The sequence below is a fragment of the Takifugu flavidus genome, chromosome 20, assembly GCF_003711565.1.
Source record: "Takifugu flavidus isolate HTHZ2018 chromosome 20, ASM371156v2, whole genome shotgun sequence".
Classification (NCBI taxonomy): Eukaryota; Metazoa; Chordata; class Actinopteri; order Tetraodontiformes; family Tetraodontidae; genus Takifugu; species Takifugu flavidus.
In genome coordinates, this window is record NC_079539.1 from 622,994 (window position 1) to 649,332 (window position 26,339).

General features: G+C 45.5%; 5 protein-coding genes across 9 annotated transcripts; 3 read left to right on the forward strand and 2 right to left on the reverse strand.

Moving 5' to 3' along the window:
• Nucleotides 1-126: 126 nt before the first annotated feature.
• Nucleotides 127-3,573, forward strand: rhof (ras homolog family member F). The gene is made up of 5 exons (XM_057018629.1): nucleotides 127-752; nucleotides 877-964; nucleotides 2,164-2,273; nucleotides 2,628-2,762; nucleotides 2,838-3,573. The coding sequence occupies exons 1-5, from the start codon at nucleotides 618-620 to the stop codon at nucleotides 3,000-3,002; spliced, it is 633 nt and encodes a 210-aa protein (XP_056874609.1). The 5' UTR covers nucleotides 127-617; the 3' UTR covers nucleotides 3,003-3,573.
• On the reverse strand, nucleotides 3,373-7,471 carry tmem120b (transmembrane protein 120B). The gene is made up of 12 exons (XM_057018623.1): nucleotides 7,287-7,471; nucleotides 6,446-6,564; nucleotides 6,240-6,356; nucleotides 6,104-6,163; nucleotides 5,931-6,026; nucleotides 5,674-5,763; nucleotides 5,517-5,582; nucleotides 5,349-5,410; nucleotides 5,135-5,227; nucleotides 4,937-5,001; nucleotides 4,747-4,815; nucleotides 3,373-4,617 (listed from the first exon to the last, which is right to left on the reverse strand). Exons 1-12 carry the CDS (start codon nucleotides 7,347-7,349, stop codon nucleotides 4,501-4,503), a joined length of 1,017 nt encoding a protein of 338 aa, XP_056874603.1. The 5' UTR covers nucleotides 7,350-7,471; the 3' UTR covers nucleotides 3,373-4,500.
• morn3 (MORN repeat containing 3) lies at nucleotides 6,558-9,423 on the forward strand. Of its 4 annotated transcripts, none has more exons than XM_057018624.1 (6): nucleotides 6,558-7,581; nucleotides 7,988-8,168; nucleotides 8,241-8,419; nucleotides 8,483-8,642; nucleotides 8,720-8,904; nucleotides 8,989-9,423. In XM_057018624.1, the coding sequence occupies exons 2-6, from the start codon at nucleotides 8,006-8,008 to the stop codon at nucleotides 9,094-9,096; spliced, it is 795 nt and encodes a 264-aa protein (XP_056874604.1). In that variant the 5' UTR covers nucleotides 6,558-7,581; nucleotides 7,988-8,005; the 3' UTR covers nucleotides 9,097-9,423. The 4 variants fall into 4 exon arrangements, with proteins under 4 accessions (XP_056874604.1, XP_056874606.1, XP_056874607.1 ...); XM_057018626.1 differs by having other exon boundaries at nucleotides 8,995-9,423; XM_057018627.1 differs by having other exon boundaries at nucleotides 8,258-8,415.
• A 279-nt stretch (nucleotides 9,424-9,702) lies between these two features.
• Nucleotides 9,703-10,946, reverse strand: orai1b (ORAI calcium release-activated calcium modulator 1b). The gene is made up of 2 exons (XM_057018628.1): nucleotides 10,677-10,946; nucleotides 9,703-10,605 (listed from the first exon to the last, which is right to left on the reverse strand). Exons 1-2 carry the CDS (start codon nucleotides 10,788-10,790, stop codon nucleotides 10,057-10,059), a joined length of 663 nt encoding a protein of 220 aa, XP_056874608.1. The 5' UTR covers nucleotides 10,791-10,946; the 3' UTR covers nucleotides 9,703-10,056.
• Nucleotides 10,947-11,410: 464 nt separating this feature from the next.
• On the forward strand, nucleotides 11,411-26,334 carry LOC130517034 (lysine-specific demethylase 2B). Of its 2 annotated transcripts, XM_057018603.1 has the most exons (21): nucleotides 11,411-11,603; nucleotides 12,126-12,270; nucleotides 12,342-12,420; nucleotides 12,540-12,586; nucleotides 13,148-13,326; nucleotides 13,425-13,531; nucleotides 14,709-14,802; nucleotides 15,146-15,299; nucleotides 15,435-15,550; nucleotides 15,735-15,864; nucleotides 15,947-16,350; nucleotides 16,412-16,498; nucleotides 20,354-20,584; nucleotides 21,139-21,282; nucleotides 21,431-21,517; nucleotides 21,593-21,916; nucleotides 22,095-23,143; nucleotides 23,214-23,377; nucleotides 23,902-24,063; nucleotides 24,175-24,393; nucleotides 24,566-26,334. In XM_057018603.1, exons 1-21 carry the CDS (start codon nucleotides 11,559-11,561, stop codon nucleotides 24,745-24,747), a joined length of 4,149 nt encoding a protein of 1,382 aa, XP_056874583.1. In that variant the 5' UTR covers nucleotides 11,411-11,558; the 3' UTR covers nucleotides 24,748-26,334. The 2 variants fall into 2 exon arrangements, with proteins under 2 accessions (XP_056874583.1, XP_056874584.1); XM_057018604.1 differs by lacking the exons at nucleotides 11,411-11,603; nucleotides 12,126-12,270; nucleotides 13,148-13,326.
• Nucleotides 26,335-26,339: the final 5 nt, after the last annotated feature.

A 26,339-nucleotide genomic window follows, 5' to 3' on the forward strand; every position in this document is an offset into this window, starting at 1 on the left:
TCTTGGTTAGACTTCTGGGATTAAAAGTGGAAACTCACTTTTGGGTCTCACTCATTTAAAGGAAAATTCCATGTTTACAATGTCTGAGAATGTGGTAGCATAAGGTCTAATCGACCACACAAAGTATGTTTCAGGTTCACAAAAGGTCTCAATAGAGCTGAACCAGCACCAACGCATGATAAACCGATAAGATCGAGATAAATGTGAGTTCAGGGCTGTGGTGGAGCATTTTTAAGCACCAATTCACATGCAAACTATTGATGGAGGCCGTGCTTCGGATCCAAAACCCACCCAGAATACACTAGAGGAAGTAGGAGCACCCACAGAGCTGGTGATTCAGAAGCAGAGATGCCTACCCACTGAAAGCATCTCTGCTTTCACAGACTGCTTAAAAATGATGTTCGGAGGTGGGGGGGTCAACAGGAGACAACGTCACCGACGGTTACAGGAAGTGGTGAACGCAGCTCAGACTCCTGTTCCTGTCTGAACACCTTCTGTACGGCTCGGCCTTTTCAAATACAGCCTCACCACTTCGCGCAATGTTTTCCACTTGTACCCGGAGGACGTAAACTTGGGCATGTCTCACCGGGGACCTGTTTGACTGGTCCGGAGGAAAGATGGCAGAAAATGGTGGCGGGACTGGTAGTAGTGCCAGGAAAGACGGCGGAGAACTCAAAATTGTGATAGTAGGAGATGGAGGCTGTGGAAAGACATCACTTTTGATGGTTTATGCCAAAGGTGATTTTCCAGAGGTAAGAAGAGCTTCAGTAAAGCAGTTAAGAGGCTTGTCACTCATTAACTTGTTTAAAATATTAACTGGGGCCAATATTTGAAAATATACTCATCAAATAAGTTTCTCATGTGTCTCAAAAACAGAAATACGCCCCGTCAGTGTTTGAAAAATATGTTACCACTGTCTCAGTGGGAGGAAAAGAGATCAAGCTCAACCTGTACGACACAGCTGGTAAGATTCTTCGTCACATGCCACCACCACTCTGGAATGCCCTCAGCACCAGTTTAGAACACCATAGTTCCACCATAGAAACAGAAATGGACAAACAATACAGGCATTCTTTTACCGGGTTGTTTTTTTATGGGTAATTTGGCACTGATGGACACAGAGGAAGTGATAAGGGATGAAGATGTCAGAACACCGTCAGACCTTCACCCTGGAGGTCTCACATGATAATGACAGCAGCAGTTTTGCTACAAAGAATATCGTGAAAATTTGCTAACATGACAGAAGGCTGCGTGAAAACCTCTGCAGACCCTGCGGGGAAGTGTTTTCTGGCCCGTGTCGGCTGCTTATCTCCTGCAGAGTTGCAGCAGGGTGTCTTCCATCAGCAGAAAGGGAAGCTGTTGCCAGGATGTGGTTACATTCAACCACATCAACTCTTGAACATACATCTGGGTGTTGCATTGGTGACACTATAGTCTCTATTTAACTTTATGCTGTTGTGAGAAATGCTCATTTTAGTCTGGAAGTACTTCCACCATAATGCAAAATACTCTTTTTTTGTCATTCAATTTCAGTTCAAGATTCAAAATTCAAGATGTACGTTGTTCATCCCCGTAGGGAAATTGAATTGTAGTAGCAGCCTAACGTGGATTAATATAACTAGTGTAGGTTTTGTATTTACAAAGTATAGAAATAGAATAAATAAATACAAATATAATTAGAACGTTATAAGCATATATACAGCATATAAGAATATATATATATATATAATATATATATATATATATATAATATATACACAAGCATTATAAGCATATATACATAAATATAGAATAAAATCACAACATAAACATTAGACAATTATTGTTATTGACTGGGTTTGGATGAATTATAGAGTCTGATGGCGGACGGCAGGAATGACTTCCTGTCCCGTTCCTTCGAGCAGCGAGGCTGCAGGAGTCTGCTGCTGAAGCTGGGGGGGGCGGGTTCAGTAGCTTTGATCCATTTCCATAGTGATTATTCACATTCAAGACTAAACAAACAAACCTGGACTGATTTTTGATCTACCAAAGACCACCTCTGCAGAGAACTGTTCAAATCTAACGCTTTATATTTTCTGCCTGATCTCAATGAAATAACAAAGGACAAATGGTTGAATTTACATCCTTCCCACTTCCAGGTAACGTAAGCGCTTGTTGTTTCAGGACAAGAGGACTACGACAGGTTACGGCCGCTATCATACCAAGAAGCCAACTTGGTTCTAGTCTGTTTTGACGTAACCAACCCCACCAGCTTCGACAACGTCCTGATAAAGGTAATAAACCAACAGTGGACACAAACACATCAGTCATCATCTGGCCGTGCTTCAGTTAATGACTGACAGTGCGCTGTGTTGGTGTTGGCTGTGCACACTTGGCTCTGATTAACTCACCAAAGCCCGCGTGCGGACGTTGACCTCCTCAGTCATGCAGGCGGACTTCTGCAAATAGTTTAACCAAGAGTTATTTGTGAAACTTTAGCTTTAATATAAAAGAAATGCAATAAAATGGTGTAATCTATTTTTGAAAAGCGAAATACACATATGAATGCAACTTCATGCAAACTATAGTGTGCGTAAAGTTATATCCGATCATCCAGAACACCAAATACTGAGCTCTTTCCTTGCCAGTGGTTCCCAGAAGTGAGACACTTCTGTAGGGACACTCCGGTCATTCTGATTGGTTGCAAGACTGACCTCAGGACGGATAAAGAATGCATAAGGAAGCTCAAGGCTACACACCAGGCCCCCATCACCTACATTCAGGTATGACCTCGTGACCCCATGCAACAGATTCAACATTACAACCGTGCGGTGTCGCTAACGGCGACACGTTTGCAGGGCGAGGACACTCGGCAGCAGATGAACGCAGAGCTCTACCTGGAGTGTTCGGCAAAGTATCAGGAAAATGTGGAGGAAATATTCAGGGAGGCTACCAAAAAAACATTGGCTTTCATCCGTAAACAGAAGAATCACAAAAGGAAGAAGAGGTGTGCCATCTTGTGACAACAGCAGGAGGACTGAGGACCGGAGGGGGCTGGACAAGCTGATAAAAGGTCAAAGACCTTAGGTGCCATCTGAAGAACTATGCAAATCAAGATAAAGCTTGCTAGCTGAGCAAGGTCTAAGTTAAATGTATTTTGTTTTGTTTTTTAAAATGTTATACAAGTTCAGGGTATCTAGTTATTAAAATACATAACGATATTACAGCTTTAACAGGATGAGTTCATATACAGTAAAAAGAAAACTGGAATTTAGAAGCTGCTTATGTTTGCCAACAGCGCCCACTAGCGTCGAAATCTGCGAACATACGTGGCTTGACTTCGGTAACCGCAATAAAATTATATTAACGTGCAAAAAAACAGACACAAAAATGTCAGTAATGAATGAACGGTTTATTATCAATGTCCTTTTTTAATGACAATGTACACAGGTTGAACTGTGAACCGAAATGTACAAACAGCTACAACAAAAGGGGAAAAACAAATCTTGTGCATTTGGGAAGCTCGAGTGAGGTGTTCCGGTCTGTAACTTCCACCCCCCCCTTCAATTAAAAATAATACGATTAAAACAAAAATTTCACTGTTGATGCACCATGGGCAAAGTTTGAAAAAGTTGAATTTCTATCAGTGGCGCAACAGGCTGAAGCGAGGGAAGGTAAGGCATCAGTGGGCCGACAGGATCTGAACCTGTGAGGGCATCAAATGAGGGAACAAAGAGCCTGCCTCATACCTACCAACATAAGCCAGTAAAGGTCCGGGTATCATCAAAGTTATATAGAACTAGTCTAAAAATGTGGAAAGAATCATCTTTGAGTTTAAATTACATCAACGGACCGTCGCATTTGCTGGAAACTTTTGACCGGAAGTTAAATCGTAGCTTATGAAGAAATCGCCACGTGCAAGAACAGTTTCTTAGTGATGATCTTCACCATTTCCCATAAAAACAGTTCAAGTATGTAGTGTTTGTGCGTGCGTGTGTGTAGTCTCGTGACAAAATCCCTATTTTGTAAGCTGTCATTCCCATAGTTTGTAGTGAAACAGCACAAAAGGTGGACGAGAACAGAAATAACTACAATAGAACTGGAGAGGAAATGATGCACGGGAACACAGTAAATTATTTGACCTTTTAGCAACACATGTTAAGTCCTTAAAGGCCAAACTACGCTGCGCAACGCTACCTGCCGTCTTTTTAACTTGCATAATTTTAAACACGGTCCCTCTGCAGATTCATGCACATGTCACACGTCCAAATAAAATTCCCCATTCATTCCACTCTTATTTGCTCTATGTACAGAATAAAGTGACAAGACTGTTGGCTACCATCCTAACACTGCTCTGTGCGTCGGTAGCTCGACACGGCTGCCGTAAAAGCCGGAGAGGGAAACAGGGTTTTGTTGAGTTTGGTCTCTCCTGGCTCCCGTTAGACTGCGCTCAGTCACTCCAGCCAGTGTGTGCGTTCAGAATTACTGGCCTTTTTGCAGCAAGTCACTTTCCCTTCTCCTTCAGTCCTGCTTCTGCACCTTTTCCTGGTTTTTCTGAAACTTCTGGTGGACGACTTTTAAGGTAGTGAGGAAGTTTCCCAGGAACAGAACCAGAAATGTCAGTGCCAGCATGAAAACCTGCAAGGACACATTTATAAAAGGGGGCAACTCCGGCTTTCAAGAGATAAATTTGATTTCTTTATTCAGAAGAAGTCGGAGTATAAACTCACTTCAGGTGAAGGCGGGAGGGTTAAACCCATTTCCTACCTGCCATTCTTTACAGTCTTCGTGTCCTGCCAAACGAAACAGGGTAACCGAGTTGTACAGCTGCCAAAACTGTGGAAAAAAATAGGACATATTCTCTTTGACGTGTACAGTGAAGGTTAATGTGCACCTTTCCCCAAAGATCACATGCTCGTGCTTGTGCAATATCAAGAAAAACAATTTGCAGACTTACGTGACCAAAAAAGAGAAACGGCAGGAGAAATGTTAAACCTCTCCACATCCAGGATTGGAATCCCTCTGAAGAGACCGAAAACACCCACAGTGAGCTCGGGACCCATAGATCAGTGCGGCTTAAGCCACATATTAATGCGGACTACGGATGGCTTTCAATGACTGGATGGAGTTCCAGCAAACACAGCTGAGAGCTCACCCACTGTGAGGTCCAGCTGATTCCTCTCCCCCAGAGCTCGAAGTCTGTACAAGCAGCCGCTCTGGTAGTAATACTGCAGAAACTGGAGGAAGCCTGGCGCAAACGTTGATAACAAAATTGTAGATTACAAGGCCACCATTATGTCTCTTAAGAAAAGCTGCAGAGTTCCTATAAGGAGTCCTGACAATGACAAGATCAAAGAGTTATTACTTACTTTGATATATTGAGAACGCAAGAAACTGGCTTCTAAACATCTGGTACATGGGCCCCTCGGGCCTGTGGAGAAAAAGGAATGCAAGAAGTGACAGAAGCGGTAGTTGGTTGTACTCAAACTCCTACAAATGCCTGCCCAAAAGTGCTGGAACAAATGGCTGAAGCTCACCAGGTCAGCATAACCCCCGACAAAAACGTGGATACATAATGGTGAGACACCCACCAGCCTTTAATCCTGAAAAAACAGAGCACCGAGGAGGGATGAGGCCCGAGTGAGAGCAGACACGCTCTGTAAAAACTCTGTAAAAGTACAGCCAAGTGCCCACCTGGAGCCGTTGCTCATGAGGATACTTTCCCTGATGGTTAACGTGCAGTAGTACCACACCAGCAAAAAGTTGAAGATTTCATCAGTGACTCTAAACACATGCAGAGAAAGAGATTAGCATGGGGCTACAGCCACAGATTAAAAATGTAGATTCGCCTCTGCATCAGTGGTGGTGATAAACCTCACATTATAATTATGATGGTAACAGCGACTCCATGTAGGCAGCAGCATTAAATGGGTTCACATCAGTTCTCTTACCGATAGTTGAGAAAGAAGAGGCAGGTTATTGCTCCAAACATCAGGATTATCGTCATGTAAAGCTTAAACTTTTCATATTCGTCCTTGTAGGCAAATCTAAAGGAACAGAAAAGAGCTCGTCTTCACTCCAACTGCGGCTTCCCCTCAGTTCAAGGTGGAAACCTGGAACATACTTTGCCTGGTTGCTGAGGAGAGTGACGTTCACGTTGCCCAACACCAAATTCAAGTAAAGTCTGAGATGATAAAAGTACAAACACCCAAGTTAAATTTAGCGAGGTTAAACATCGAGGTGTGAAAAATCGCACCGACCCGTTTTTCTTTGGCAAATACGCTTCCATGTCGAAGAAGACGTTTTCTTTTTCTTTGATTTGTGTTTTGAGATCTCCCATTAGGGTCGATGCCACCTCGTCGCAGGTTTGCGCGGACCTGCGGACAGAAGATAAAACGGTAACCTTTATGTGAGAACAGATCTTCTCAAAACAGACCATAATCAGCATTGATGAGAGAAATCTTACTGGGTCAAGCTGTATCGTAGGTCTTTCAGACACTTTCTCTGTTTGCTGATGGCGCTGCTGCATGTCGTCTGAAGGTTGGTGAGCTCTTCAAGTTTTTGTCTGTATATTTTGTGGGTTTCCTGGCAACCAAAGGAACATATGATAGTCTACAAACCAGCCTCACCAGGAAGATATCCACGCATTAACAGAAAGATAAGCACAAACATTTCATGTGTAATATTTATTTAGGTTTGTCTGCTGCAGTGATAGTGAGTTTGTATGGAAAAATTTCAGATTGAGGCAATGAAACTATGGTTTAAAGATATCAGATGTGGTAGCAAATCATAACTTGCGGACACTTTTATATTCTTCTGCGGTCTCAAGTTTGTCGACTACGACCAATATGAACGCACCGTGTTGCCTTCACTGACTCCAATGTGAGTTATTTGGGTTAAAGGTACTGTAACATGTGGAGTTTGGCCACGAAATTTCGTGTAACCCGACAATAACGAGTTTAAAGGTATCGTAGGAAACTTGTCCTTTACGAACTTGGCTAAGTTAGTTACGATAGCTGCTCATTAGCCGCCGTATAACACGCCGAGCATTTAGCGACCTCCTGCTAGCGTTAGCAATCAGTGCTACAGTCAATTGAGAAGTGAAAAAGGTTTAGCAAACTGTTCTCAACCCCCAAATGTTGGCACCCAACGGCACAGTAAGTGCCTCGGTGCTGGGTTTATTCCTGGGGCGAGAATGAATGACGACTCGGAAGGAGCTATCCAAACTAGCCGCCAAGAGTAGCGCCTGTCAGTGGAGACAAGCTCCAGCCAAACACTCTACACATCACCTTGGGCAAATTACTCACCTGCAGCTGTTGATATTCCTGGTCAATTTCCTCCCATTCTGTTTGGAACTTCGGCTTGGACATTGTGCGGCACAATAGCTGATGTAGCAAAGAGGGCGGCTTCACAAGGTTCCTCCCCGCACCGCTCTCCTCACACCGACCGTCCACTCAGGCTCTTCTGGAGCCGGGCTGCACGGAGCATGCGCACAACGCTCAGCACCGTGGGCGGAAAACTTAACAATAATGTCTTTAAAAATCACAATAGTCAAAAAAATAAGGACCTGACGCATCACCTGGGACTCGCTCACACCTGCAGGTATAGTTTTTAAATCGACGGTCCTTTTGTCTCTATTGAACTACAGCATGGGTTTCTGTTGCTAGGATACCTGAAGTACACGGTAGTCACGGAACGCTTACTTTAGTTTACTATGAGTTGTCAAACATTGTCTCGTCTTTACGTGAACTGCAGGCAGACACAGAAGTAAAGTAGAAGTAGTTCTTTTAGGCTGCAGTTAACTCCTGGTATTACATAAATTAGCAACATTTCAGCTAACTTGACCCACTGAACCAGCAGCACATCATAGTATGTATTTATTAGTATTATTACACTATTTATTACTCTCTTTTAAGCACCACTCGTACTTAATTACACTGGAATTTGCTAATCTGCACACCTGGGATAAAACCAAAAAATCTTTGGACAAATTACTAATCTTTTGTAGGAAACTTCGCATGTTGCTATGGTTACATGGCCAGGGACGCCATTTCTGAAGAGTTCTAAAAAGCACCAGGCATCCACCACACGGATGGATATCAACTCACAGCAAAGTCTGCTGCAGCGCACAGTTTTCTTCCCCAGCGGAGACAAATACACTGGAGAGTGGCTGGACAACAAGAAGCACGGTGAGCACCATACACCCCCCCCTCCCCACACACACACACACACACACTGTCACACCTCACCTCCTCCATAAGTATTGTACTTTTTCAAGGGAGGGGGACTCAGGTGTGGAATAAATCTGGAGCCGTTTACAGTGGAGAGTGGAAACATGGGAGACCTGACGGACACGGGACCTACAGCGTGCTGCTCCAAGAAGCAAAGGTGTATGCAAAGAAGTACTGTGGTGAATGGAAAAATGGAAGAAAGCACGTATGTATGTTATCTGATATCGCGTACATGCATCAGAAGACGCATGTGTAACTTTATCTTGTTGTAGGGCTATGGGACGAATGTTTACGGTAACTCAGCTCTTTATGAGGGGGTTTGGAGTGAGGACCAGCGTGCTGGTTGGGGAAAGATGAACTATGAGAATGGAGACGTCTATGAGGGGGAGTGGATGAAGGATAAGCATCATGGACATGGAATTATTCGCTATGGTGAGAAAACATTCTTGTATTATGATCTGACTCTGGAATCGATTAGAATTTAATTTTAAATGTGTCTCTTACGGAAGCAAATGGAAATTGGTACGAAGGCGGCTGGAGAGAAGGGAAGAAGCACGGAAAGGGAAAGGTTTACTACCCGGACAAGGGCCAGCTCTATGAAGGGCTTTGGGTGGACGGAGACGCCAAATGTGGCACTTTTTGTGATTTTGGAAGGGAAAAAGCCGCGACACCGACCAAGTATCCAATTCCACAGGTGAAACATTTTAAACTGTGGTTCAAGAGAGTAATTTGTTCCCTAAAGCATCGCTGTGAATTAGAATATGTCTATTCTTTAAAGCTACAGTTGCTGGATGCTCAGTCGGTTTTACAAGAGGCCTCGTCAGCCATGAGGGTCGGCACTGGACAAGAGGAGCAGCAGCAGCATGTTTCCCCTCCTCATGTGTAGGTTAACTGATAATTTACACCTTTCATTACTCACTACTGCTTTGTTATTGTACACTTTCCCTTATGTCCTCATTCTGAAGATTAGCTCACACCAAGCCAAAAAACAGCATTTACATAATGACGATGATGATGCACAAAAGTGGCACTATGGGCTGAAATATGAGGAAGTCATACTAAAAACATATCTCACATTCAGTTCTCACGATTCAAATTCAACTTAGGGTGACACACTTTAGATGGACAGGACTCCTCCTATGAGCACACATAAAGTCATAATATCATGTGAAAAAGGTCATAGTTGTACAAGAATAAAGTCAAAATATTTTTACCTGTTGTTTTCGAGGAGGAAAGTTGTCCAAACGAGGACCTTGGAGCATTTCCTGAAGTAGTACTTCTATGTATTTGCTCAAATCCGATCCAGCTTTGATCAAGATTAACAATTAATGAAGCAATCATTCAAATCCAGTTTCTGGTGGCCCCCTTTTCAGCCCACCCATCACCGTGTACCTTCAAACCTGCATTGTCACAATTTAAAAAACAAACAAACATTTTACTGGTGTCGCCTGAACTGGTTTTTAGTTGCAAATTAAAGTATTTTATATTTAAGAACTTGGCAAAGTGTGTTTATTTTACAAAAGACATTGCATTACAGAAATGTTTGCAAATAATACTGTAATTTAGCAGCGAGTAGGTCAGTCTATCTGAACAAAGCCAATCACGGAGAAACCAAGTGAACAGGTCCCCAGAAGACAAAGTGGTCACACGGTTTGCAGTTAAACAGCAGGTGGTTCCTTCCAGGTTATTCAAGTATCCTACATAAACAAAAAATGACCATGAATGGTATTAAAAAAAAAATACAAATACTTCAAAAGTATCTTCACAACAGAGGGGAGGCGTCATTCCTGTAAAAACAGAAGTCAAAAAGTCCTGGAGAGTTCCAACATAGACATGCAACCTCTGTTTATGGGAAATGAGAGCTTGGAGAATGCAGAAGGGAGGGTTCTGCCCGGTTGTCCAGCTCGTTCTGCAGCCGAGTCAGGTTGGACAGCTCCTCCAGCTCCTGGAACTGGCGGTCAGTCTTGTGGCTGACCAAGGAGCGATAGAAATGCACCGCGAAGACGATGAAGATGAGACCGAAGGGCACCATGATGGAGGTGGAGGTGATGGCAGCGGCGACGCCAGACGACTGCGTGTTATTGCCGGGTTTGACCGGCAGAAACTTGACCCAGCACAGCAGCACCACCTCGGCTAAGAAGAGCAAAGTTCCGATGACCGTGGAGAAAGCCCAGGCCAGCTCGATGTGCCGGTGCATGCGCTCATGGGGGGACTCCTTCACAGAGTTGAGGTTGTGGACGTTGCTGACCGCCTCGATGTTGGGCAGAATGCAGGTGCTGACCATCAGAGCGAACAGGTGGACCGCCACCAGTACCGTGGTGCAGGCGCTGAAGGCGATCAGCAGAGCTGGTGGGTAAGGATACGTGTTGTCCAGCTGCACCTCCACCATCGCCACCTGGGAGGAACCGGAAATAACTTTACACTGATAACGGGCGTTAGACGAGTGAAACAGAAAGATCACGATACCATGGCAAACCCAGAAAGCAGCGCAGATGTGCGGCTGGAAGCCTTGAGTTTAGCCCGGCTCAGGTACAGCTTCCTCCAGGACAGCGCCTGCAGGGAGTGCTCGTTCAGACTCATGCCGCGCCTCGGAACCTGACCCAGCAGCGCTTCGATGCGTCGAGATTTGCCTCTTCTTTTTTTTTCTTCCTTATTAATTCGGACCAGGACGCAAACAGACCGTCCACATCCCAACAGTGCCCTGAATAAAAGCCCCACCAGCTGACGGAACTGCGGAAGAGCTTTTTCCCTCCCCAATGAGCGACGGCGGGTTGCGCAAGCTGCACCTTACATTACCCAGAAGTCTGCGCGCCGTAAAAGGAATATCCGCTATCTGTCGCGTGCGTTCGCATATTTAATGTTTAGCCAAGTTTTCGCCTGCGTCGCCTTCACTTAACGTTTCTAAGTAAAAACACCCGTCCAAAAGCCCTTCTTTTATTTTTAAATCGACTCCGAAGGTTACACGCCTAAGACGCACTTCGCCAAAGTGTTTTGATATTATTATGAATTAAAGTCACGAACAACTCCCGTTTGATATAATCATTGCAATCTTGTGGGTTTGTTGTGTTGTTGTTTTTTAAAAAGGTGCGTGTGACTGTTAAACAACAGCGCTTAAACTGTTTAATGCTGATGTGACAGATTCCTTAAACGCCTACTACTGCATATAAAAGCAGAACTATCGCCGTGACGTCGTCCAGCAATGTTTTGGTTCCAAGCGATGACGTAATACACAAAAACATGGTTGCCTTGTTTTGAGCGTGAAAAGGCGTGCTAAGTGTATCTTTAACTTCGGCGCGCACGAAGACGCCTTTTTGGACGTGAATGACCGCAGAACGTCGCTAGCAGGCGATGGCTCAGGCCGTGGAAGCGTGTGCTGGATCCAGGCGCAGGCTGGTGCGTAACGTCCCCATCTCTGCCGCGCTGATGTTAGCTTAAGCGAGATTGGCACGGAGCTAATTACTTAGCTAAGCTAACGATTGCAAACAGTGGAGGATAAAGTCACTTAAGCTGCTCAAGTTAAAGGCCACCAGGGGAAATGACAGCCGTCGTCATGCACACCTTCTAACTGGCAACTGCAACGATTTTTATGTGGGCTAGTTAAAGAAAATAAACTAAGATTAGGATTAGTAAATTAGTGCAAACATGGATATGTTTATGGGGCAATGCAAAAGCGATGCACGAATGCACTTGACGTTATAAAGATATAGTAAACCAGGAATGCACTGTCAGAAATCTGCAGGCGACCTTACCACAGCTGCAAAGTTAGGGATGCAATGCGTGCGTGATAAATGGCGCTTCGGGCATGCATTTGCTTGCATTTTAATGGTCGTTTTGCGACAGTTCCTTAGGGTTTGGGTTTGGCTTTCCTTGCACGCTGCGGGGTTGTCACGTCGATCACCTTGTTTTCACTGACAGCGCTCCATCTGCCGGAGGATGTACGACGAAAACGACGACTCGTCGGACGTCGAGGAGATTGTCAACATCAGAGGATTCAGTGTGGAGGAGAAGCTGGTCGGCGACGGCTACGGCGCAAAATATGTCCAGTTTTTGGAGGGGAGAGGTGAAAAATCGTCGCAAAGTGCAGGGTCTCCTGAAACATGATGAAATATCCTAAAGTGCAATATTTTGCAGACTTCTCATATGAATACGTGCAAAGAGAGGCGCTCAGGGTCCCGCTCATCTTTAAAGAGAAGGACGGACTCGGGATCAGGTAACAAGTCTGGGAGGAAGATCTCTGAGCTTGTTGCGTTTTTTTTTTGTTTTTTTTATCAACTAGAGTCCAACATTTACTAGATTATCGCACTGATTCCTGCCCCTTAATCTCCACAGAATGCCTGATCCAGAATTTTCAATTAGTGAAATCAAAGGCTTAGTTGGTGAGTATGAGCATTACAGAAATATACATTTAAAGCGCTTCATCAGTGCCGCAAATCTACAAAATGTGTCCTCTGCAATACAGGAAATAAGCCACAATAATAAGTTCAGAAATGTGCACTACAGCGTAAAAGCCGCGTGTGGTTAGGAATCGTATGCATTGTGGAATAAAGAGCGTGCATGTAAATAAAGTTTGAGAGTTCTCAATTGTTTGATCGTGGGTTTTCTGTGCAGTGGATGATTTCTACTTATGCACCTTGTAAAATGTTCTTATGAAAAAGTTTAATTTTTATCACTATGATTTGTCTATTTTTTATGTGTGAACATGTGTGTTCATGTGTGAACATTTCTCACAACTGTGCGAGTAAAGCAGGAAGTTAAATATCATTAAGAACTATAGACTCCACCTAGTGGGCAAAGCAATGAATTACAGGCGCTAACCTTTTAAATGGATTTACTTCTTTGATTTAAATATTACAGTGGGGATGTCAGTTATTCCATGTTAATTATAACGGAAGTGCTCTTAGGCTGATTTTAATATGTGCCATTGTTGTGGCTCACAGGCAGCCGCCGCTCTGTGGATGTTATGGAAGTGAGCACTCAGAAAGGCACTGAAATGAGCATGGCTCAGTTTGTCCGTTATTACGAGACTCCTGAGGAGGAGCGGGACAAACTCTTCAATGTCATCAGCTTAGAATTCAGCCACACTAAGCTGGAGAACCTCATCAAGCGTCCCACAGTGGTATTGTCACATGTCACGCTCTGAATGTGATGATTCTGCTCAAGACCGCATGAGAGAGGAGATTTGTTGTTGGCTAAAAGTTCCGTTTTTCTTTCCAGGTGGATCAAGTAGACTGGGTGGATAACATGTGGCCTCCTAATCTGAAACACAGCCAAACAGAAGCCACCAATCTAATCTCAGAGATGAAATATCCGAAAGTGCAAAGGTACAATCATCCTTAATTTCTTTCTCTTTTTCTAAGCCTTTTGCCTCATCAAATACGTCTTTAGAAAATAGCTGCATCGTCAGGGGTGAGCTCATTTTTGTCTCCTTCTGTCTGAATATCTGCTGTGTCCGTCCATCACTGCAGAGCACTGTATCCCATCAGTGCTCATCCATCTCCCCCGATTGTTGCTAGGCAGCAGACTTTTCCACAGTGGAGGATGGTTTTATGGCTGCTGTCTTCTGACTGTGCAGACATCTTGCAGCCAATAAGCTGTTGGCAGGTGTACGTAGTGCAAAACCAGACCAGTTGTGCCATAATGATTCCATTTGTTGGCCGTGTTTGTTTGCCTCAGTTCTATTTATTAAATTCAATCAAATGTAATCATCATGTCAACTCATAATAATAATAGCAACTCCATTGATTTCACTGACTTGTGCCGTCGGTTGATGCATGTCAGAGCCAGGGGGATGCAGAATTCCTTCCTCCCAGCATCATTTTTATGTCGATGACATCCAACACTTGAAAGGTCATTTGTTGTTGAGTGATTCATTGAATTGCTGTACGTGTAAGAAAACAAACCCTCTTTAGATACTCGTGCTATCTGAGTTGTAGTTGTCATCTCTTCTGCTTGAAGCTACAACAGACATGGAGTTTGGTGCGGGGTTTTTTGTATTATAATTTAATAATAAAGGTTTAATGAGTTGTATATTTTTGCTTTTGAATTTGAATTTGAATTTTGAATGAGCCATCCTGACACAATCGTTCGGTTTGGTTGCATTTGTCGCCTCCCTGACACGGACTTGTTGCTTCACATGTTCTCTGTGGAGCTCGTATGTGATTTTCCAGGAAAATGTAAAGGTTATTACATTGTCAGGTAGTAACAAGTAACCAAGAATTCACAGCATCAGACTAATCTTTGCTGGAGGGTTTAATGGTTTAATGTCCAGGATATTTTTAGACTGGCAGCATTGCTCCCACCGCTCTAATTTACTGAATCATTTATTTCCGCAGTGTTAATTACTTTGCAATTGCTTTCCAGAGGGAGATATGTCTGATTATGGACAATTTTCTGAGCCGAAGTGCTTGTGTGGGACATTTCTAGAGCCGCCGTTTGCGTTTTCACATCTTTTTCTGGTTGGAGACGGAGCTGAAAATACCTTCTGTTTCTCTGCCGCAGGTATTGTCTCATGAGCGTAAAAGGCTGCTACACAGACTTCCACATTGATTTTGGGGGAACATCTGTTTGGTATCATGTGTTTAAAGGATGCAAAGTAAGTTCAAGCAGGTGGTTAATAGCTGACTTTTTTTTAAAAAAAATTTCAAGGCCATGGCAAAAAATAATAAAGTAATAAATGAACAAACGTTGGCAGCCCTGAAACAGAAACTCGATTTAAAAAATGAATGGTAACACCCACATTGATATTGATGACACAATTCTGTAACCTTACATAGAGGTCTCTGGGTAACCTTCTCAGATTCAGTTATGGAGTGGTTTGGTTGCCATGGAGATAAACCTCTTGAATTTATATGTGATCGTGAGCTATGTTTGGACTTTGTAGCTCTCAAAGTCCTGAAATGCACGATCAAATGATGGTGTTGTTCCTCACTCCTCAGGTGTTTTGGCTGGTGCCTCCCACCCCTCATAACTTGGCCCTTTACGAGGACTGGGTCCTGTCAGGGAAGCAGAGTGACATCTTCCTTGGAGACCGAGCTGATGGATGCCAGAGAGTGGAGCTTAAGCAAGGATACACCTTCTTCATCCCATCTGGTGTGTTGGCAGGGTGGCTGTAAAACAGACAGCAGGAGCAGATTAGCTGCCACTTCACTGAACATCTCCCTGATTATGATAAAGTCGATTATTTGCATCAGTCTCCTCTTCATTACCGCGTATTTTGCTCCCAAGGCTGGATCCACGCCGTTTATACGCCTGAGGACACGCTGGTGTTTGGAGGCAACATTCTGCACAGCTTCAACATTCCTATGCAGCTGACCATCCACGAGATAGAGAACAGGACCAAGGTACGAGTCTGGAACACAAGACGCACAAATCACAATTACCAGCCGTAGATGAGGAGCTCAGGAGGGATGTTTGTGGTTGAGCGGTGTGGCGCAAATGGCCTGTGAATAACGATTAGGACGTCGTGATGAGAAATTGCTTGTTACCTCAGCAGATTAGGTACAAACGCGTTGTTCCTCTGTCCAGGTTCATTCCAAGTTCCGTTTCCCCTTCTACTATGAGATGTGCTGGTACGTCCTGGAGAGGTACCTGAACTGTCTGACCAGACGGTCCTACCTGTCTCAGGAGTTTCGTAAAGAGCCCGTAGTAGTGGCGGGTGAGTGGCGCTGTGGCGCGGCCCAGGATGCGGCTGCACCCACGTGGATATCCTGATCCCCATCTTCTCTCTTTTGCTTTAGATATTGAAACTAAAACGGGGAGTCCTTTCTCTGATTCCCGGAGTCAGGACACCAACGAGGACTCGTGTGAGACCGCTCAGGTCAGGGACGGCCTCTGCGACAAGCCAGACGGTTTCGCCCAAGACGGGCCCTGCTCTCCGGACAGCCGGAGGGTCCAGAACCTCAAAACTGCCTTATCAGTGGACTCGGAGGACAGCTGTAATCCCGGATCCACCTCTTTAGATTTCATCCAAACGCCCTTGGACTCTCCTGCCTCGGAGCCCACGAGCAGGTGGACTCACTTGACGGGATTTGAGCTGAGTGGCCTCAGGATGCTGGTGGAGAAGCTGGAGTCGCTTCCCGAAAACAAGAAATGCATCCCGGAAGGGATAGAAAATCCTCAGGCTCTGCTGGAAGACGTGAAGGTAGGAAACCACAAGGTGGGACACTCAGGAGACAGTGGTCTCAGTTCTGCTGCTCTTCCAGGCGGTTCTGAAGGAACACGCTGATGATGACCCCAGATCGGCCGTCACCGGAGTTCCTGTGGTTTACCGGCCCAAGAAGCTCTCAAAGGTAAGAATATTAAAAGACCTTTTCTATTTTAGTCGCTGTCACAATTTATCACAGAGCCACGGAACAGAAAAAACCCACTTTTTCAGCGCGCACGGAGCTTTGATCACCTCTTTCTTTGTGTTGCAAATGTTCCTTTCATGGACGTGTGTCTGAGCGAGTGACTTTTGAGTGCGCTCTTTTGTCCCCAGCCTGCTCATGATTAATTAAATCAAGCAGGAAACTCAAACCCACTCTGTCGACCGTTTTGCTATAAACCCTCTGCTGTATTTACATTCATTTAATATTCCAAAGCGCTTCTGTCTCTGCTGCTGTTTTTGTGTCGGAATATTTGTTGAGTCTTGACCGTTTGGGCCACTCGGAATTTATTTGTCGTTCTGTACGCGGAAGTGGATTTTCTGTCGATGATTAAGTGTCCAAACAACTTTACGACGCGAGAGAAGGGCTGATTTATGGTGCACAATCGCATTGAAGTGATTTGTGTCATGGAACCCTCAGAGACACACACACACGCACGCACACACACACACACACACACACGCACACTGAAATGCCAGCTGTTGGTTGTGCAGCCTCTTTGTGTTTGCCTTTTGTAATGAGATGCCATCTGGCGCTATTGGCTAAGCCATGCCTGCTCTCCACTCGCTGCCATCCGCATCATGAATATGACAACTCATTTTCTGCTTCCTCTCTCCTCATTGGCCAGCCACTGACTCCCCCCCCTCCCCCCCACTTCTTATCCTCGTGCAGCAGCCTCCCATTGGCCCGGTCCTGCCCGGGAGCCCTCCTCTTCTTGCGCAGAGTTAGTCCATATTAATGAGGCAGAGTGCTCTGTGTTTTCTACATCTTGTGGTATTGTGGAGCTTTGGAGTAGGAGGGGAGGGCTGTAGGCCAGACGGTGACAGCAAGAGTAGAAAGAGGAGGAGGAGGAGGAGGAGGAGACTGCAGCCATGTCAGTTTGTTGCGAGCTGGACGGTGTGTGAAACAACCAGTCATGGCCATGTCGCTGAGCGCTGAAGATGAGGACTACGACTCAGACCCTGAGCAGGTTAGCACAGCCGAGCCCTGCAGGCACCGACTGAATGCCCGCGTGAAATGTGGCGGCGTGCAGCATCACTGGACAGCCGGGAAATGGAGCTACCTGGAGAGGAATGCACTGATTGCTTCTGCTGTTCGCCTCTGAATTGAGCTCTGGTTTGACAGCGTTGCTGCGCTGGTGCATGTGCATGTGCGTGTGTGTGTGTGTGTGCTGCGCTTGAAGCGGTTTTGCCAGGTAGAATCAGCAGCAGGAGGAGGAGGAGGATGTGTTTATGTGTCCCAGCTCCTCGGATCTGCTGCCGGTCGTGGAGGAATGGGAATTCACAGATGCAGAAAATGTGAATTTCACTTTAGGTTGTAAATGCAACGGATGCATGTGGAGATAGATGCACGGCAGGAAGTGTTCCTGCGCGTGTTTGGGAACGGCTGGCTTGATAACGTAGCAACCTTAATTGCCGCGAGACCTCGGAAGAAACTTGCTTGCACAGCAAGAAATGCGTGTGGCTGGTTTGGATAGTTCCTCTACTTAACTCTGAGCCACACCCCCCTCGCATTAACGCCATGGGTGCATTTGGATTTAAATCACAGATAGGCAGACGCCCGAACTGCTTTTTGTTCATTTTGACAAACATCAAAAGACATTTTTTTCCTCCCAGTCATGCAAATGTTTCTGCCTTTGCTGTCACACTTCACCCACTCGAGGAGCACGTATGCAAATGTCAGAGCTAACGTGCAGGCTAAGGAAGTTTCTAGCCTTAAAGCAAGACGCTTTTTCCCTGCCAGCATTTTGTGCATGCACTGTAATAATGTAATAATCTCAATCTATTAAAAGCATGCAATGTACTCTACGCAGGTTTTTTTCTTCTTTCGCAAATCCCTTGAATCCTCCCGAGATTTGATATTCATCTCTCCTGTTTTGATTTTTAAAATATGGGGTAAACACTTTGAGCTATTGGTGCCAGAGCGATTGCAGGTTTTCAGCCTGACATGTGCCACCTCTAAAGCTTAACAGGAGTGTAATCCCTCCTCAACCTGTAAACACAATCCTTATATTTGCTCCTGTTATTGTTTTGGTTCCATCTTTCACATGTCATGTCAGACAAGGTGACTTCTGGTCAGCGATGGAGCATTTAAAGGGAAACCAGAGGTCCTGTTGCTCCTGCCGCATGTTTCCAGCGTATGTTTACAGCCGTTAGGCGTACATTTGTGCTTATTGATTTCCACCGTGGCCACGAATCTTCTCCTCACAGCATTTCCCAGCTGAATGCTCTTTGAAGAGGGAGGAAATAGCAGGTTAGAGGACGTGCGTTCGCCAAGGGCTGCGAATCGTTGGCAAAATAAGACTTGCATCGGGAGAAATGCAGCTACTGAGATTAGGAGGCAGCTGCTTTCTGCAGTAGTGTTGCTGTCAACCTCTGATGTTATCTAATTCTGAGCATCAGAGGGAGAGAGATCTGCTTTAGAGAGCGCTCACTTAGCAGACAGGGGGGTTTAGGAGAGGATTTAAAGGACAATATGGACAGTATTCTGGAGTGTCTGAGCTGCGGTTGGGGTTGCAGATGACAGTAATGTACAATGTTGCCGCCTTTTGTGTTTTAGTCTCTAGGATAGAAGCTGATTTACAGATGCCAGATCTGTGGTTTTTCTGGGGTTTTTAGGTCTCTTTTTATTTTTGCAGCACAGACCTCCTGCCTGTAATCCCCACAATAACCCCCCCCCCCCCCAGAAATGTCCAAGCCTACCTCCCCCAATATGTCACTCTAATCCTGGCTGGTTAGCACATCCAGGCTGCTGTGTCAGTCTGTTTGATTGCGTTCATTTGTATTGAATGTTGTAATAAGCCTTACATCAAGCCTGCTCTCTGTCAGAGAGTCTCATTACAGTTCTTATTGGTTACAAGTCTGTGTGTCATAGACTGTTCTGTTAGGGAATGGGATGTGGCTGTTGCTATGCTGACGCTAGGAAAAATCTGCACTGCCGATGTAACTAAAGAAATCCAATCTTCATTTGCAGGAGCTGCAGTCTTTTGCACTGATGGCTTTGTGCGTGCGTGCGTGTGTGCGCGTGTGTGTTGGCAGTATTTTAACATTTGCTTTTCATGTGGATGCGCTCTTCTGGAACGGATTTGTAAAGCTGAAAAGGGGCAGAATGTATAACACAAGAACAATAATGAGAGGGATCAAAGGCATCTCCTTGTGTACAGCTTTATGTGATAGAAAAAATTTTATGTGCGCTGTTAGGAATCAGTCTGTGCCCCCCTCCCCCGGTGGAATAATGGGCCCTACTGATCCATGTGTGAAATGGAGCCATAAGTGGAGCTTCTCTTTGAAGTAGAGACGTGCAAGAAAGTGAGATGCTAAATTTAGAAGACGACTCCAGGGACAATCATAATGTGTTTGTTTTCTCCCGGTTGCCATCCGGTAACAGCCATGAACAACGTGCATAACTGCACCTCATATTCGAAGTAATTTCTTTTGTGTGTTTTTATTGTGTATTTTGTTCCATAAAATGCAAAGAAATGGTTGTTTTCACGCCTTTGAACCAACACGGAGGTACATTAAGGCCATACGGAGTGTGGATAAATGCTTTTAAGTAATCATTCTTTTCTACTTGTTTTAAATTTTCCCAATTTAGTTATTGTCTCAAGTACTGCTCGTTCATTTTCAAATACATCACAGACTAAAACTGCTTGGTAGGAAGTTGATACAAATCTGCAAACGAGCCAGCGCTTCAAACATTGTCCGTAGCACTATTGTGCTCCAGTTGCCTTTGATTTTCCTGGTCATTCCTTGAAACCTTCCTCCCTTTCCTCCTCTTCAGCCCCGACCTCCCAACCGGCCCAAATCCAAGATGGCCGCCTCCCCTGCATCGGCGGTCAAGCTGTCCGCCAACCGGGGAACGTCCGGCGCCAGGAGGCGAAGAACCCGCTGTCGCAAGTGTGAAGCGTGCCTGCGGACGGAGTGCGGCGAGTGCCACTTCTGCAAGGACATGAAGAAGTTCGGCGGGCCGGGCCGCATGAAGCAGTCGTGCATCATGAGGCAGTGCATCGCAGTGAGTTCACCCTTCAGGAATGTTAGATGCCACCATTTAAACTCTCAGCGTCCAGCTGCGTTTGCTAACCGCGCAGGTGCGGTCCACGGCGTGCGTGCGTGCGCAGGGCCGGTGGCGTCTCAGCCTTCGGGTCCTTCAGTACCATGGACAGAGTTTGCATTTTTGACCGGCATCCTTCGCCCGCCCCAGCGCTTTATCCGCTTAGTCACTGCTTATAGCGAATAAGCATTATTTCTAAGCTTATTTATGCAGAATTACACGGTGTTTTCTGAACTGATCCGGTATTGGGGGAAATATTGTGATATCAAGCTCCCTCGGTGTCCAGTTTGGATCCATGACAAAGCACATATTTGTATGTTATGTAACAAGACCTTGTTGATTTCTGCTTTTCTGCTTTCTGAGTCATTTGAGGAGGCGGTTACAAAAGCCTGGCGTTAAAATGCCGTTAAATGATGATTTCAACATGTTGAGCACTGCCTCGGAGTTTCTACGCAGCGTCACGCGCAGCTCCTTGATGTGTGTGTGTGACTCTTGTTGCCTCTGTCGTCCCGCAGCCGGTCCTGCCTCACACAGCAGTGTGTCTCATCTGTGGGGAGGCCGGCAAAGAAGACACCATTGAGGATGAGGAGGAAAAGTTTCATCTCATGCTCATGGAGTGCTCCATCTGCAATGAGATCATTCATCCTAATTGTCTGAAGGTAAATCTCTTGTTGGGGCGGAGAATCGGGTCCATCCATCACCCCCCCCCAGGTTTTTATAGCCTTTCCTCAACAGCTGCTGAGGTCTTCTTGCCAGCATTTCTTTGTTTTTGTCCAAAATGCGTCTCAGAAACAGTTTTCTTTTCAGGTCAAAGATTCGAGCGGGGTCGTCAACGATGAGCTGCCCAACTGCTGGGAGTGCCCGAAGTGCAACCAAGCAGGGAAGACTGGCAAAGTATGTGTGCAGCTCCTCAAGTTTGACAAATAAAGCTTCGTTGTTCTGATCCTTTTGTCGTCCTCTTGCTAAAAGCAAAAACGGGGGCCAGGGTTCAAGTATGCGTCCAACCTGCCGGGCTCCCTACTGAAGGAACCGCGGCTCAACCGGGACACGAGAGAGGAGCCCGATGTTCCGATGGCGGCTCCAGCCACCGTCACTGCCTTGAACACCACATGTGCTGTGAAGAGAAAGGCCGAGCGGGACGATTGCCCCAAGAGGAAAGAAGAGGAACCCCCAAAGAAACGTCCCTTGCTGCCGTCTCTGGACGCAGGGCCCCGACCGCGGCTGGAGGACAACCCGCTGAGGAAAAAGAGGAACCTTTTTGACACCAATGAGGAGCCCATCATGAAAAAGAAGGTAAGATGATGATCTTCTGAGGAAGGTGGATGCAGTTTTGTCCCCACGTGTCTCTGAATGTTGTCCTGTTTGTGACACTGGTGTCTGCGGCTTCAGTGGTGGCGCTTTGACTGGGCAGACGTAAAGAAACGGTAAAACTGAACATTCGCCCACTAACAAAAATAATCATCTCTTGCAGAAGAAATTGTCAAAACTGGACGACTCCTTGGCTCAAAAGCTGTTGAGGCAAATCAAAACGGAAAACAGCTACAGCGACGAAGAGGACGAGCAGGAAGATCACGACGAAGACGGGTTTCCCTCAGAGGGGCCTCGCGTTAAAGAGAAGAGCGAGCGTGAAGACGAGAATGAAGATTACGAAGAGGGGAGAAGGGAGGCGACGGTAGAGGTCGAATCCAAGGTTCTGTTAAGTCCCCTGCTGAGAACATCTGCAGCCAGAGAGAAGGAACAGTCCTCCTCCAACTCCCCCAGAGCCGGGCCCAGCAGCGACTCAGGAGACCCTCAGGAGAGGAACTCTGCTCACCCAAAGGCTCGCCATCAGCGAAAACGCCTAACCGCCAAAGACCCGAGCAAAGAGTTCAACCAGGATGCTACCAGGACGGAAGACTGTCTGTCCAACCAGAACCACAGTCCAGTGAAGAAAGAGGACGGCTCGGTCAATCACAACAGACGGCCCCTCAAGGCCGAAGACTCTCTGACCAACCAGAACCGCAAGTCGCTAAAATCGGGGGATCCAAACGCCCATCCGAGCCGCAGGGCCGTCAAGATGGAAGAAAGCCTGACCAATAAAAACCGGCGTCCCTTGAAAACGGAGGACAGCCTCACCAATCAGAACCACCAGCCTGTCAAAACCGAGCCCGAGAACATCAGCGACCAGAAGGCGAAGTGGAACCTCAACAACGGCAGCAGCGACCTCGGCGACTGGCTGCGGCACAAAGGCCGCGACGTGACCGAGAAGCAGCACGGCTACTCGCCGCTCGGCTGGAACAGAAGCACGCCGATCGCCCCGATCTGTCCCCGCCCGCTCCCCTGCCGGTCGCCGCCCAAATGCATCCAAATGGAGCGCCACGTGATCCGGCCTCCGCCGATCAGCCCCCCGCCGGACAAACTGCCGCTGAACAGCGGCGAGGCCCACGTGATGCGGCGGGAGACGTGGATGGCGGTCTTCGGTCACCTGACCCACAGAGATCTGTGCGTGTGCATGCGTGTCTGCAGGACGTGGAACCGATGGCGAGTACATGCAGAATCAGAGAAGCGGCGTGGACGCCTGTATGTTTAATCATCGCGCACGTGCCCACAGGTGCTGTGACAAGAGGCTCTGGAAGCTCATCAATCTGAACCGCTGTAAGTCCATCACGCCCCTCATGCTGAGCGGTATCATCCGGAGGCAGCCGGCCGCTCTGGACCTCAGCTGGACCAACATCTCCAAGAAACAGCTGAGCTGGCTCATCAACAGACTTCCAGGTAGAACCAACGCGCGCGGAGCGCCCTCTACAGGCGGAACCCCGTCACTGCTCCCTTGTCTTCGACCGTAAACTTAACTTGAAACATCCATATTCTTTCTGTTGTCCAATGACGTGACCTCCAAAACAAATTATTATTTACACCAAAGCGGTCCAGAAGCAAATCTCAAAACTATCATCATTAAATCCCTATAGTCTAAAAAGTGAGTTTATACTTGATTACCTGTCTTAGGCCGAGATTAACCTCTCATCACTGCGCAGTAAACTAATTAATCATATATGCAAAATGAAAGTCTTATTTTCTGTGGGGCTGCATTATTAGTGTACATGCAGTGAAGGTTTTTACATGTATTTATCTATTATTTTGTGCTATTTTACTAAGCTCCGTCTGGATAAACATTTCCTGCCAGTGTTTGTTTAGTTGTCAAAGACTACATGGGCTCATTAATTGGATAAGATCTTAATTAAAAAAAGAGAATTGGGGCACACATTCCAGACAGATGTATGGGCTGTTTTGTGCTGCAGGTTTGCGGGTTCTGCTGCTGTCTGGATGCTCCTGGGCAGCTGTGTCCGCTCTCTGCACCTCCAGTTGTCCTCTCCTAAGAACCCTGGACGTCCAATGGGTGGAGGGTCTGAAAGACGCCCAGATGAGGGACCTGCTTTCGCCTCCTACAGACAACAGGCCAGGTACCAACCACAGGGACACTATCTGACTGTACAGCGTCTTGAGGGCTGTATACCGGTGCGTGTCAGGAGAAACGGGTTCACCTGTCAACACCGTGTGCCCGATTGTCTCAGGTCAGCTCGATAACAGAAGCAAACTGCGGAACGTGGAGGAGCTGCGGCTGGCCGGCCTGGACATCACGGACACGACTCTGCGCCTCATCATACGCTACATGCCCTCCTTGTCTAAACTGGACCTCAGCTACTGCAACCACGTCACCGACCAGTCGGTCAACATCCTGACCGCTGCGGGGACCACCACCAGGGACTCGCTCACCGACATCAACCTGTCAGGTAGGGAGCTTTTTAGCCGACTTGCTCCCCCTACTGGCCAAGTTCTACATTGCTCGTATTTGTCCTGGATGCGATAAAATCCATCAATGAGACATAAAGACGGGTGACATTTGGCATTGCTGTGCTGTGTGTACATCAGCGAGGTCACATGTTTTGTTTCCCCCCCCTGCAGTCTGTAACAGGGTCACAGACCAGTCGCTGACCTATTTCAAGCGCTGCGGAAGCATCTGTCACATCGACTTGCGATACTGCAAACAGGTGAGCAAGGAAGGCTGCGAGCAGTTCGTGGCCGAGATGTCTGTGAGCGTGCAGTTCGAACTGATCGAGGAGAAGCTGCTGCAGAAGATCAGTTAGGAGGAGGACAAGAGGCAAAACTACCGTCCACAGGGGGCAGCAGAGAGCTTCATGCCCCTCTGTGGAGATAAAGAATGTAAAAAAAAAAATCCATCTTGTCCTGTGAAGACAATATTGGAAAAATCTTTTTTGTTATTTGCACCTGTTCAATAGTTATTTATTTCCTTACTTTTTTGTTTGTTGGTTTTCGTGTATATTGCATCATGATTATATTTTGCCGTTTATAGATATTTTCTTTCCGTTCCTACGAAGAGTTTATGGCATTATAGAGTAATATTTTAATAATATATATTTTTGTATCAAAAAGTGTTTCATACATTTACGTGCAGCATTGATTGCACCACTTTACGGTATCACGCCACTGAAGTTGATAATCAGTTTATATCATTGTTACACTCTTTGTTACCGAGACGTCAGATATTTGTTGCCAAACTGTAGAATGGTAGTTTGTGCTTGTGAGGGTGTTTTCTTAATACATACATGTATATTTACATATATTTTATTATGTGTCTGTGCCCTGTTTGTGGAAAAGATACTTTATATTTTGTTTTTCATATTACGTCCTCTTTAGTTGAGATATATAAATGAAAGTTAATTGCACTGATTTACTGACGGTAAATTTGAATATGTGAATGTATCCCCCCCCCCCCCCACACACACACACTTGTGTTAAAGCATATTTTTCCAATAATTGAAGACATATCTGCACACAGACATTCTTTGTTAGTATTATTTTAGGTCTGCATGCAGCAACCGTCAGTTTAACCAATATTTTCCTTTATGTGGTTGGAAGATTCCAATCATATTGATCAGAGTATTATAGAAAAATCCCATATTAGTCCCACAACTGGGGCATATGCACCGTTATATCAGTATGTAGATGTCAATTTATAAATTATGAATAGAGGTAGTAAATATGGAATATATTTGCTGAAATATATGACCAAACTAGCATAGATTGTTGAATTATCATGACCTCAGAAGTATTGTTTTGGAGTGTATATTCTATTTTATAGCCCGGATACATCATTAAAAAATCTGACTGTGAATAAAAAACAAAAGACAGTCACTTTACAAAGCTGGGATGTTTTGGTTTACCTGCTCACTTTATCATTTTTTTTTGAGGGTTTTGCAAATTGTTTTTGAAATGTGCCAAGTCAGTATAAAACCATTTAAACCCGCCCGCAGACATAAAGACCAAATGTACAGCATGTCTGAGTTACGCGTCCAATCAACCAAGAAGCAAAAAAAGCATCTTTTGTGGAAGATCTGTGCAAATAAAAAGGGAGGAGCGTTGGTTATCTTTGATTTAATATATTTTTTATGACTTCTGAGATTCTAGCCTCAGTCAGTAGCATTTTTGTAACTTTTATGTTTCCGTTTGTAGGGTTTTTGTTTGTTTTTTTACATTTTGGTGTAAATTTATGTGGTTTATATTTCCTTTTATATAAATATATAAAAACAACCATATATCTTAATATTTTATCACTGTAAATGTTTAGTCTATACATAATGTACATGTAAAGCCTCTAGGAAAAAACTTTGAGATATTAAATTCATTTGAAATAAACAGAAAGTGCATTTGGATTTTC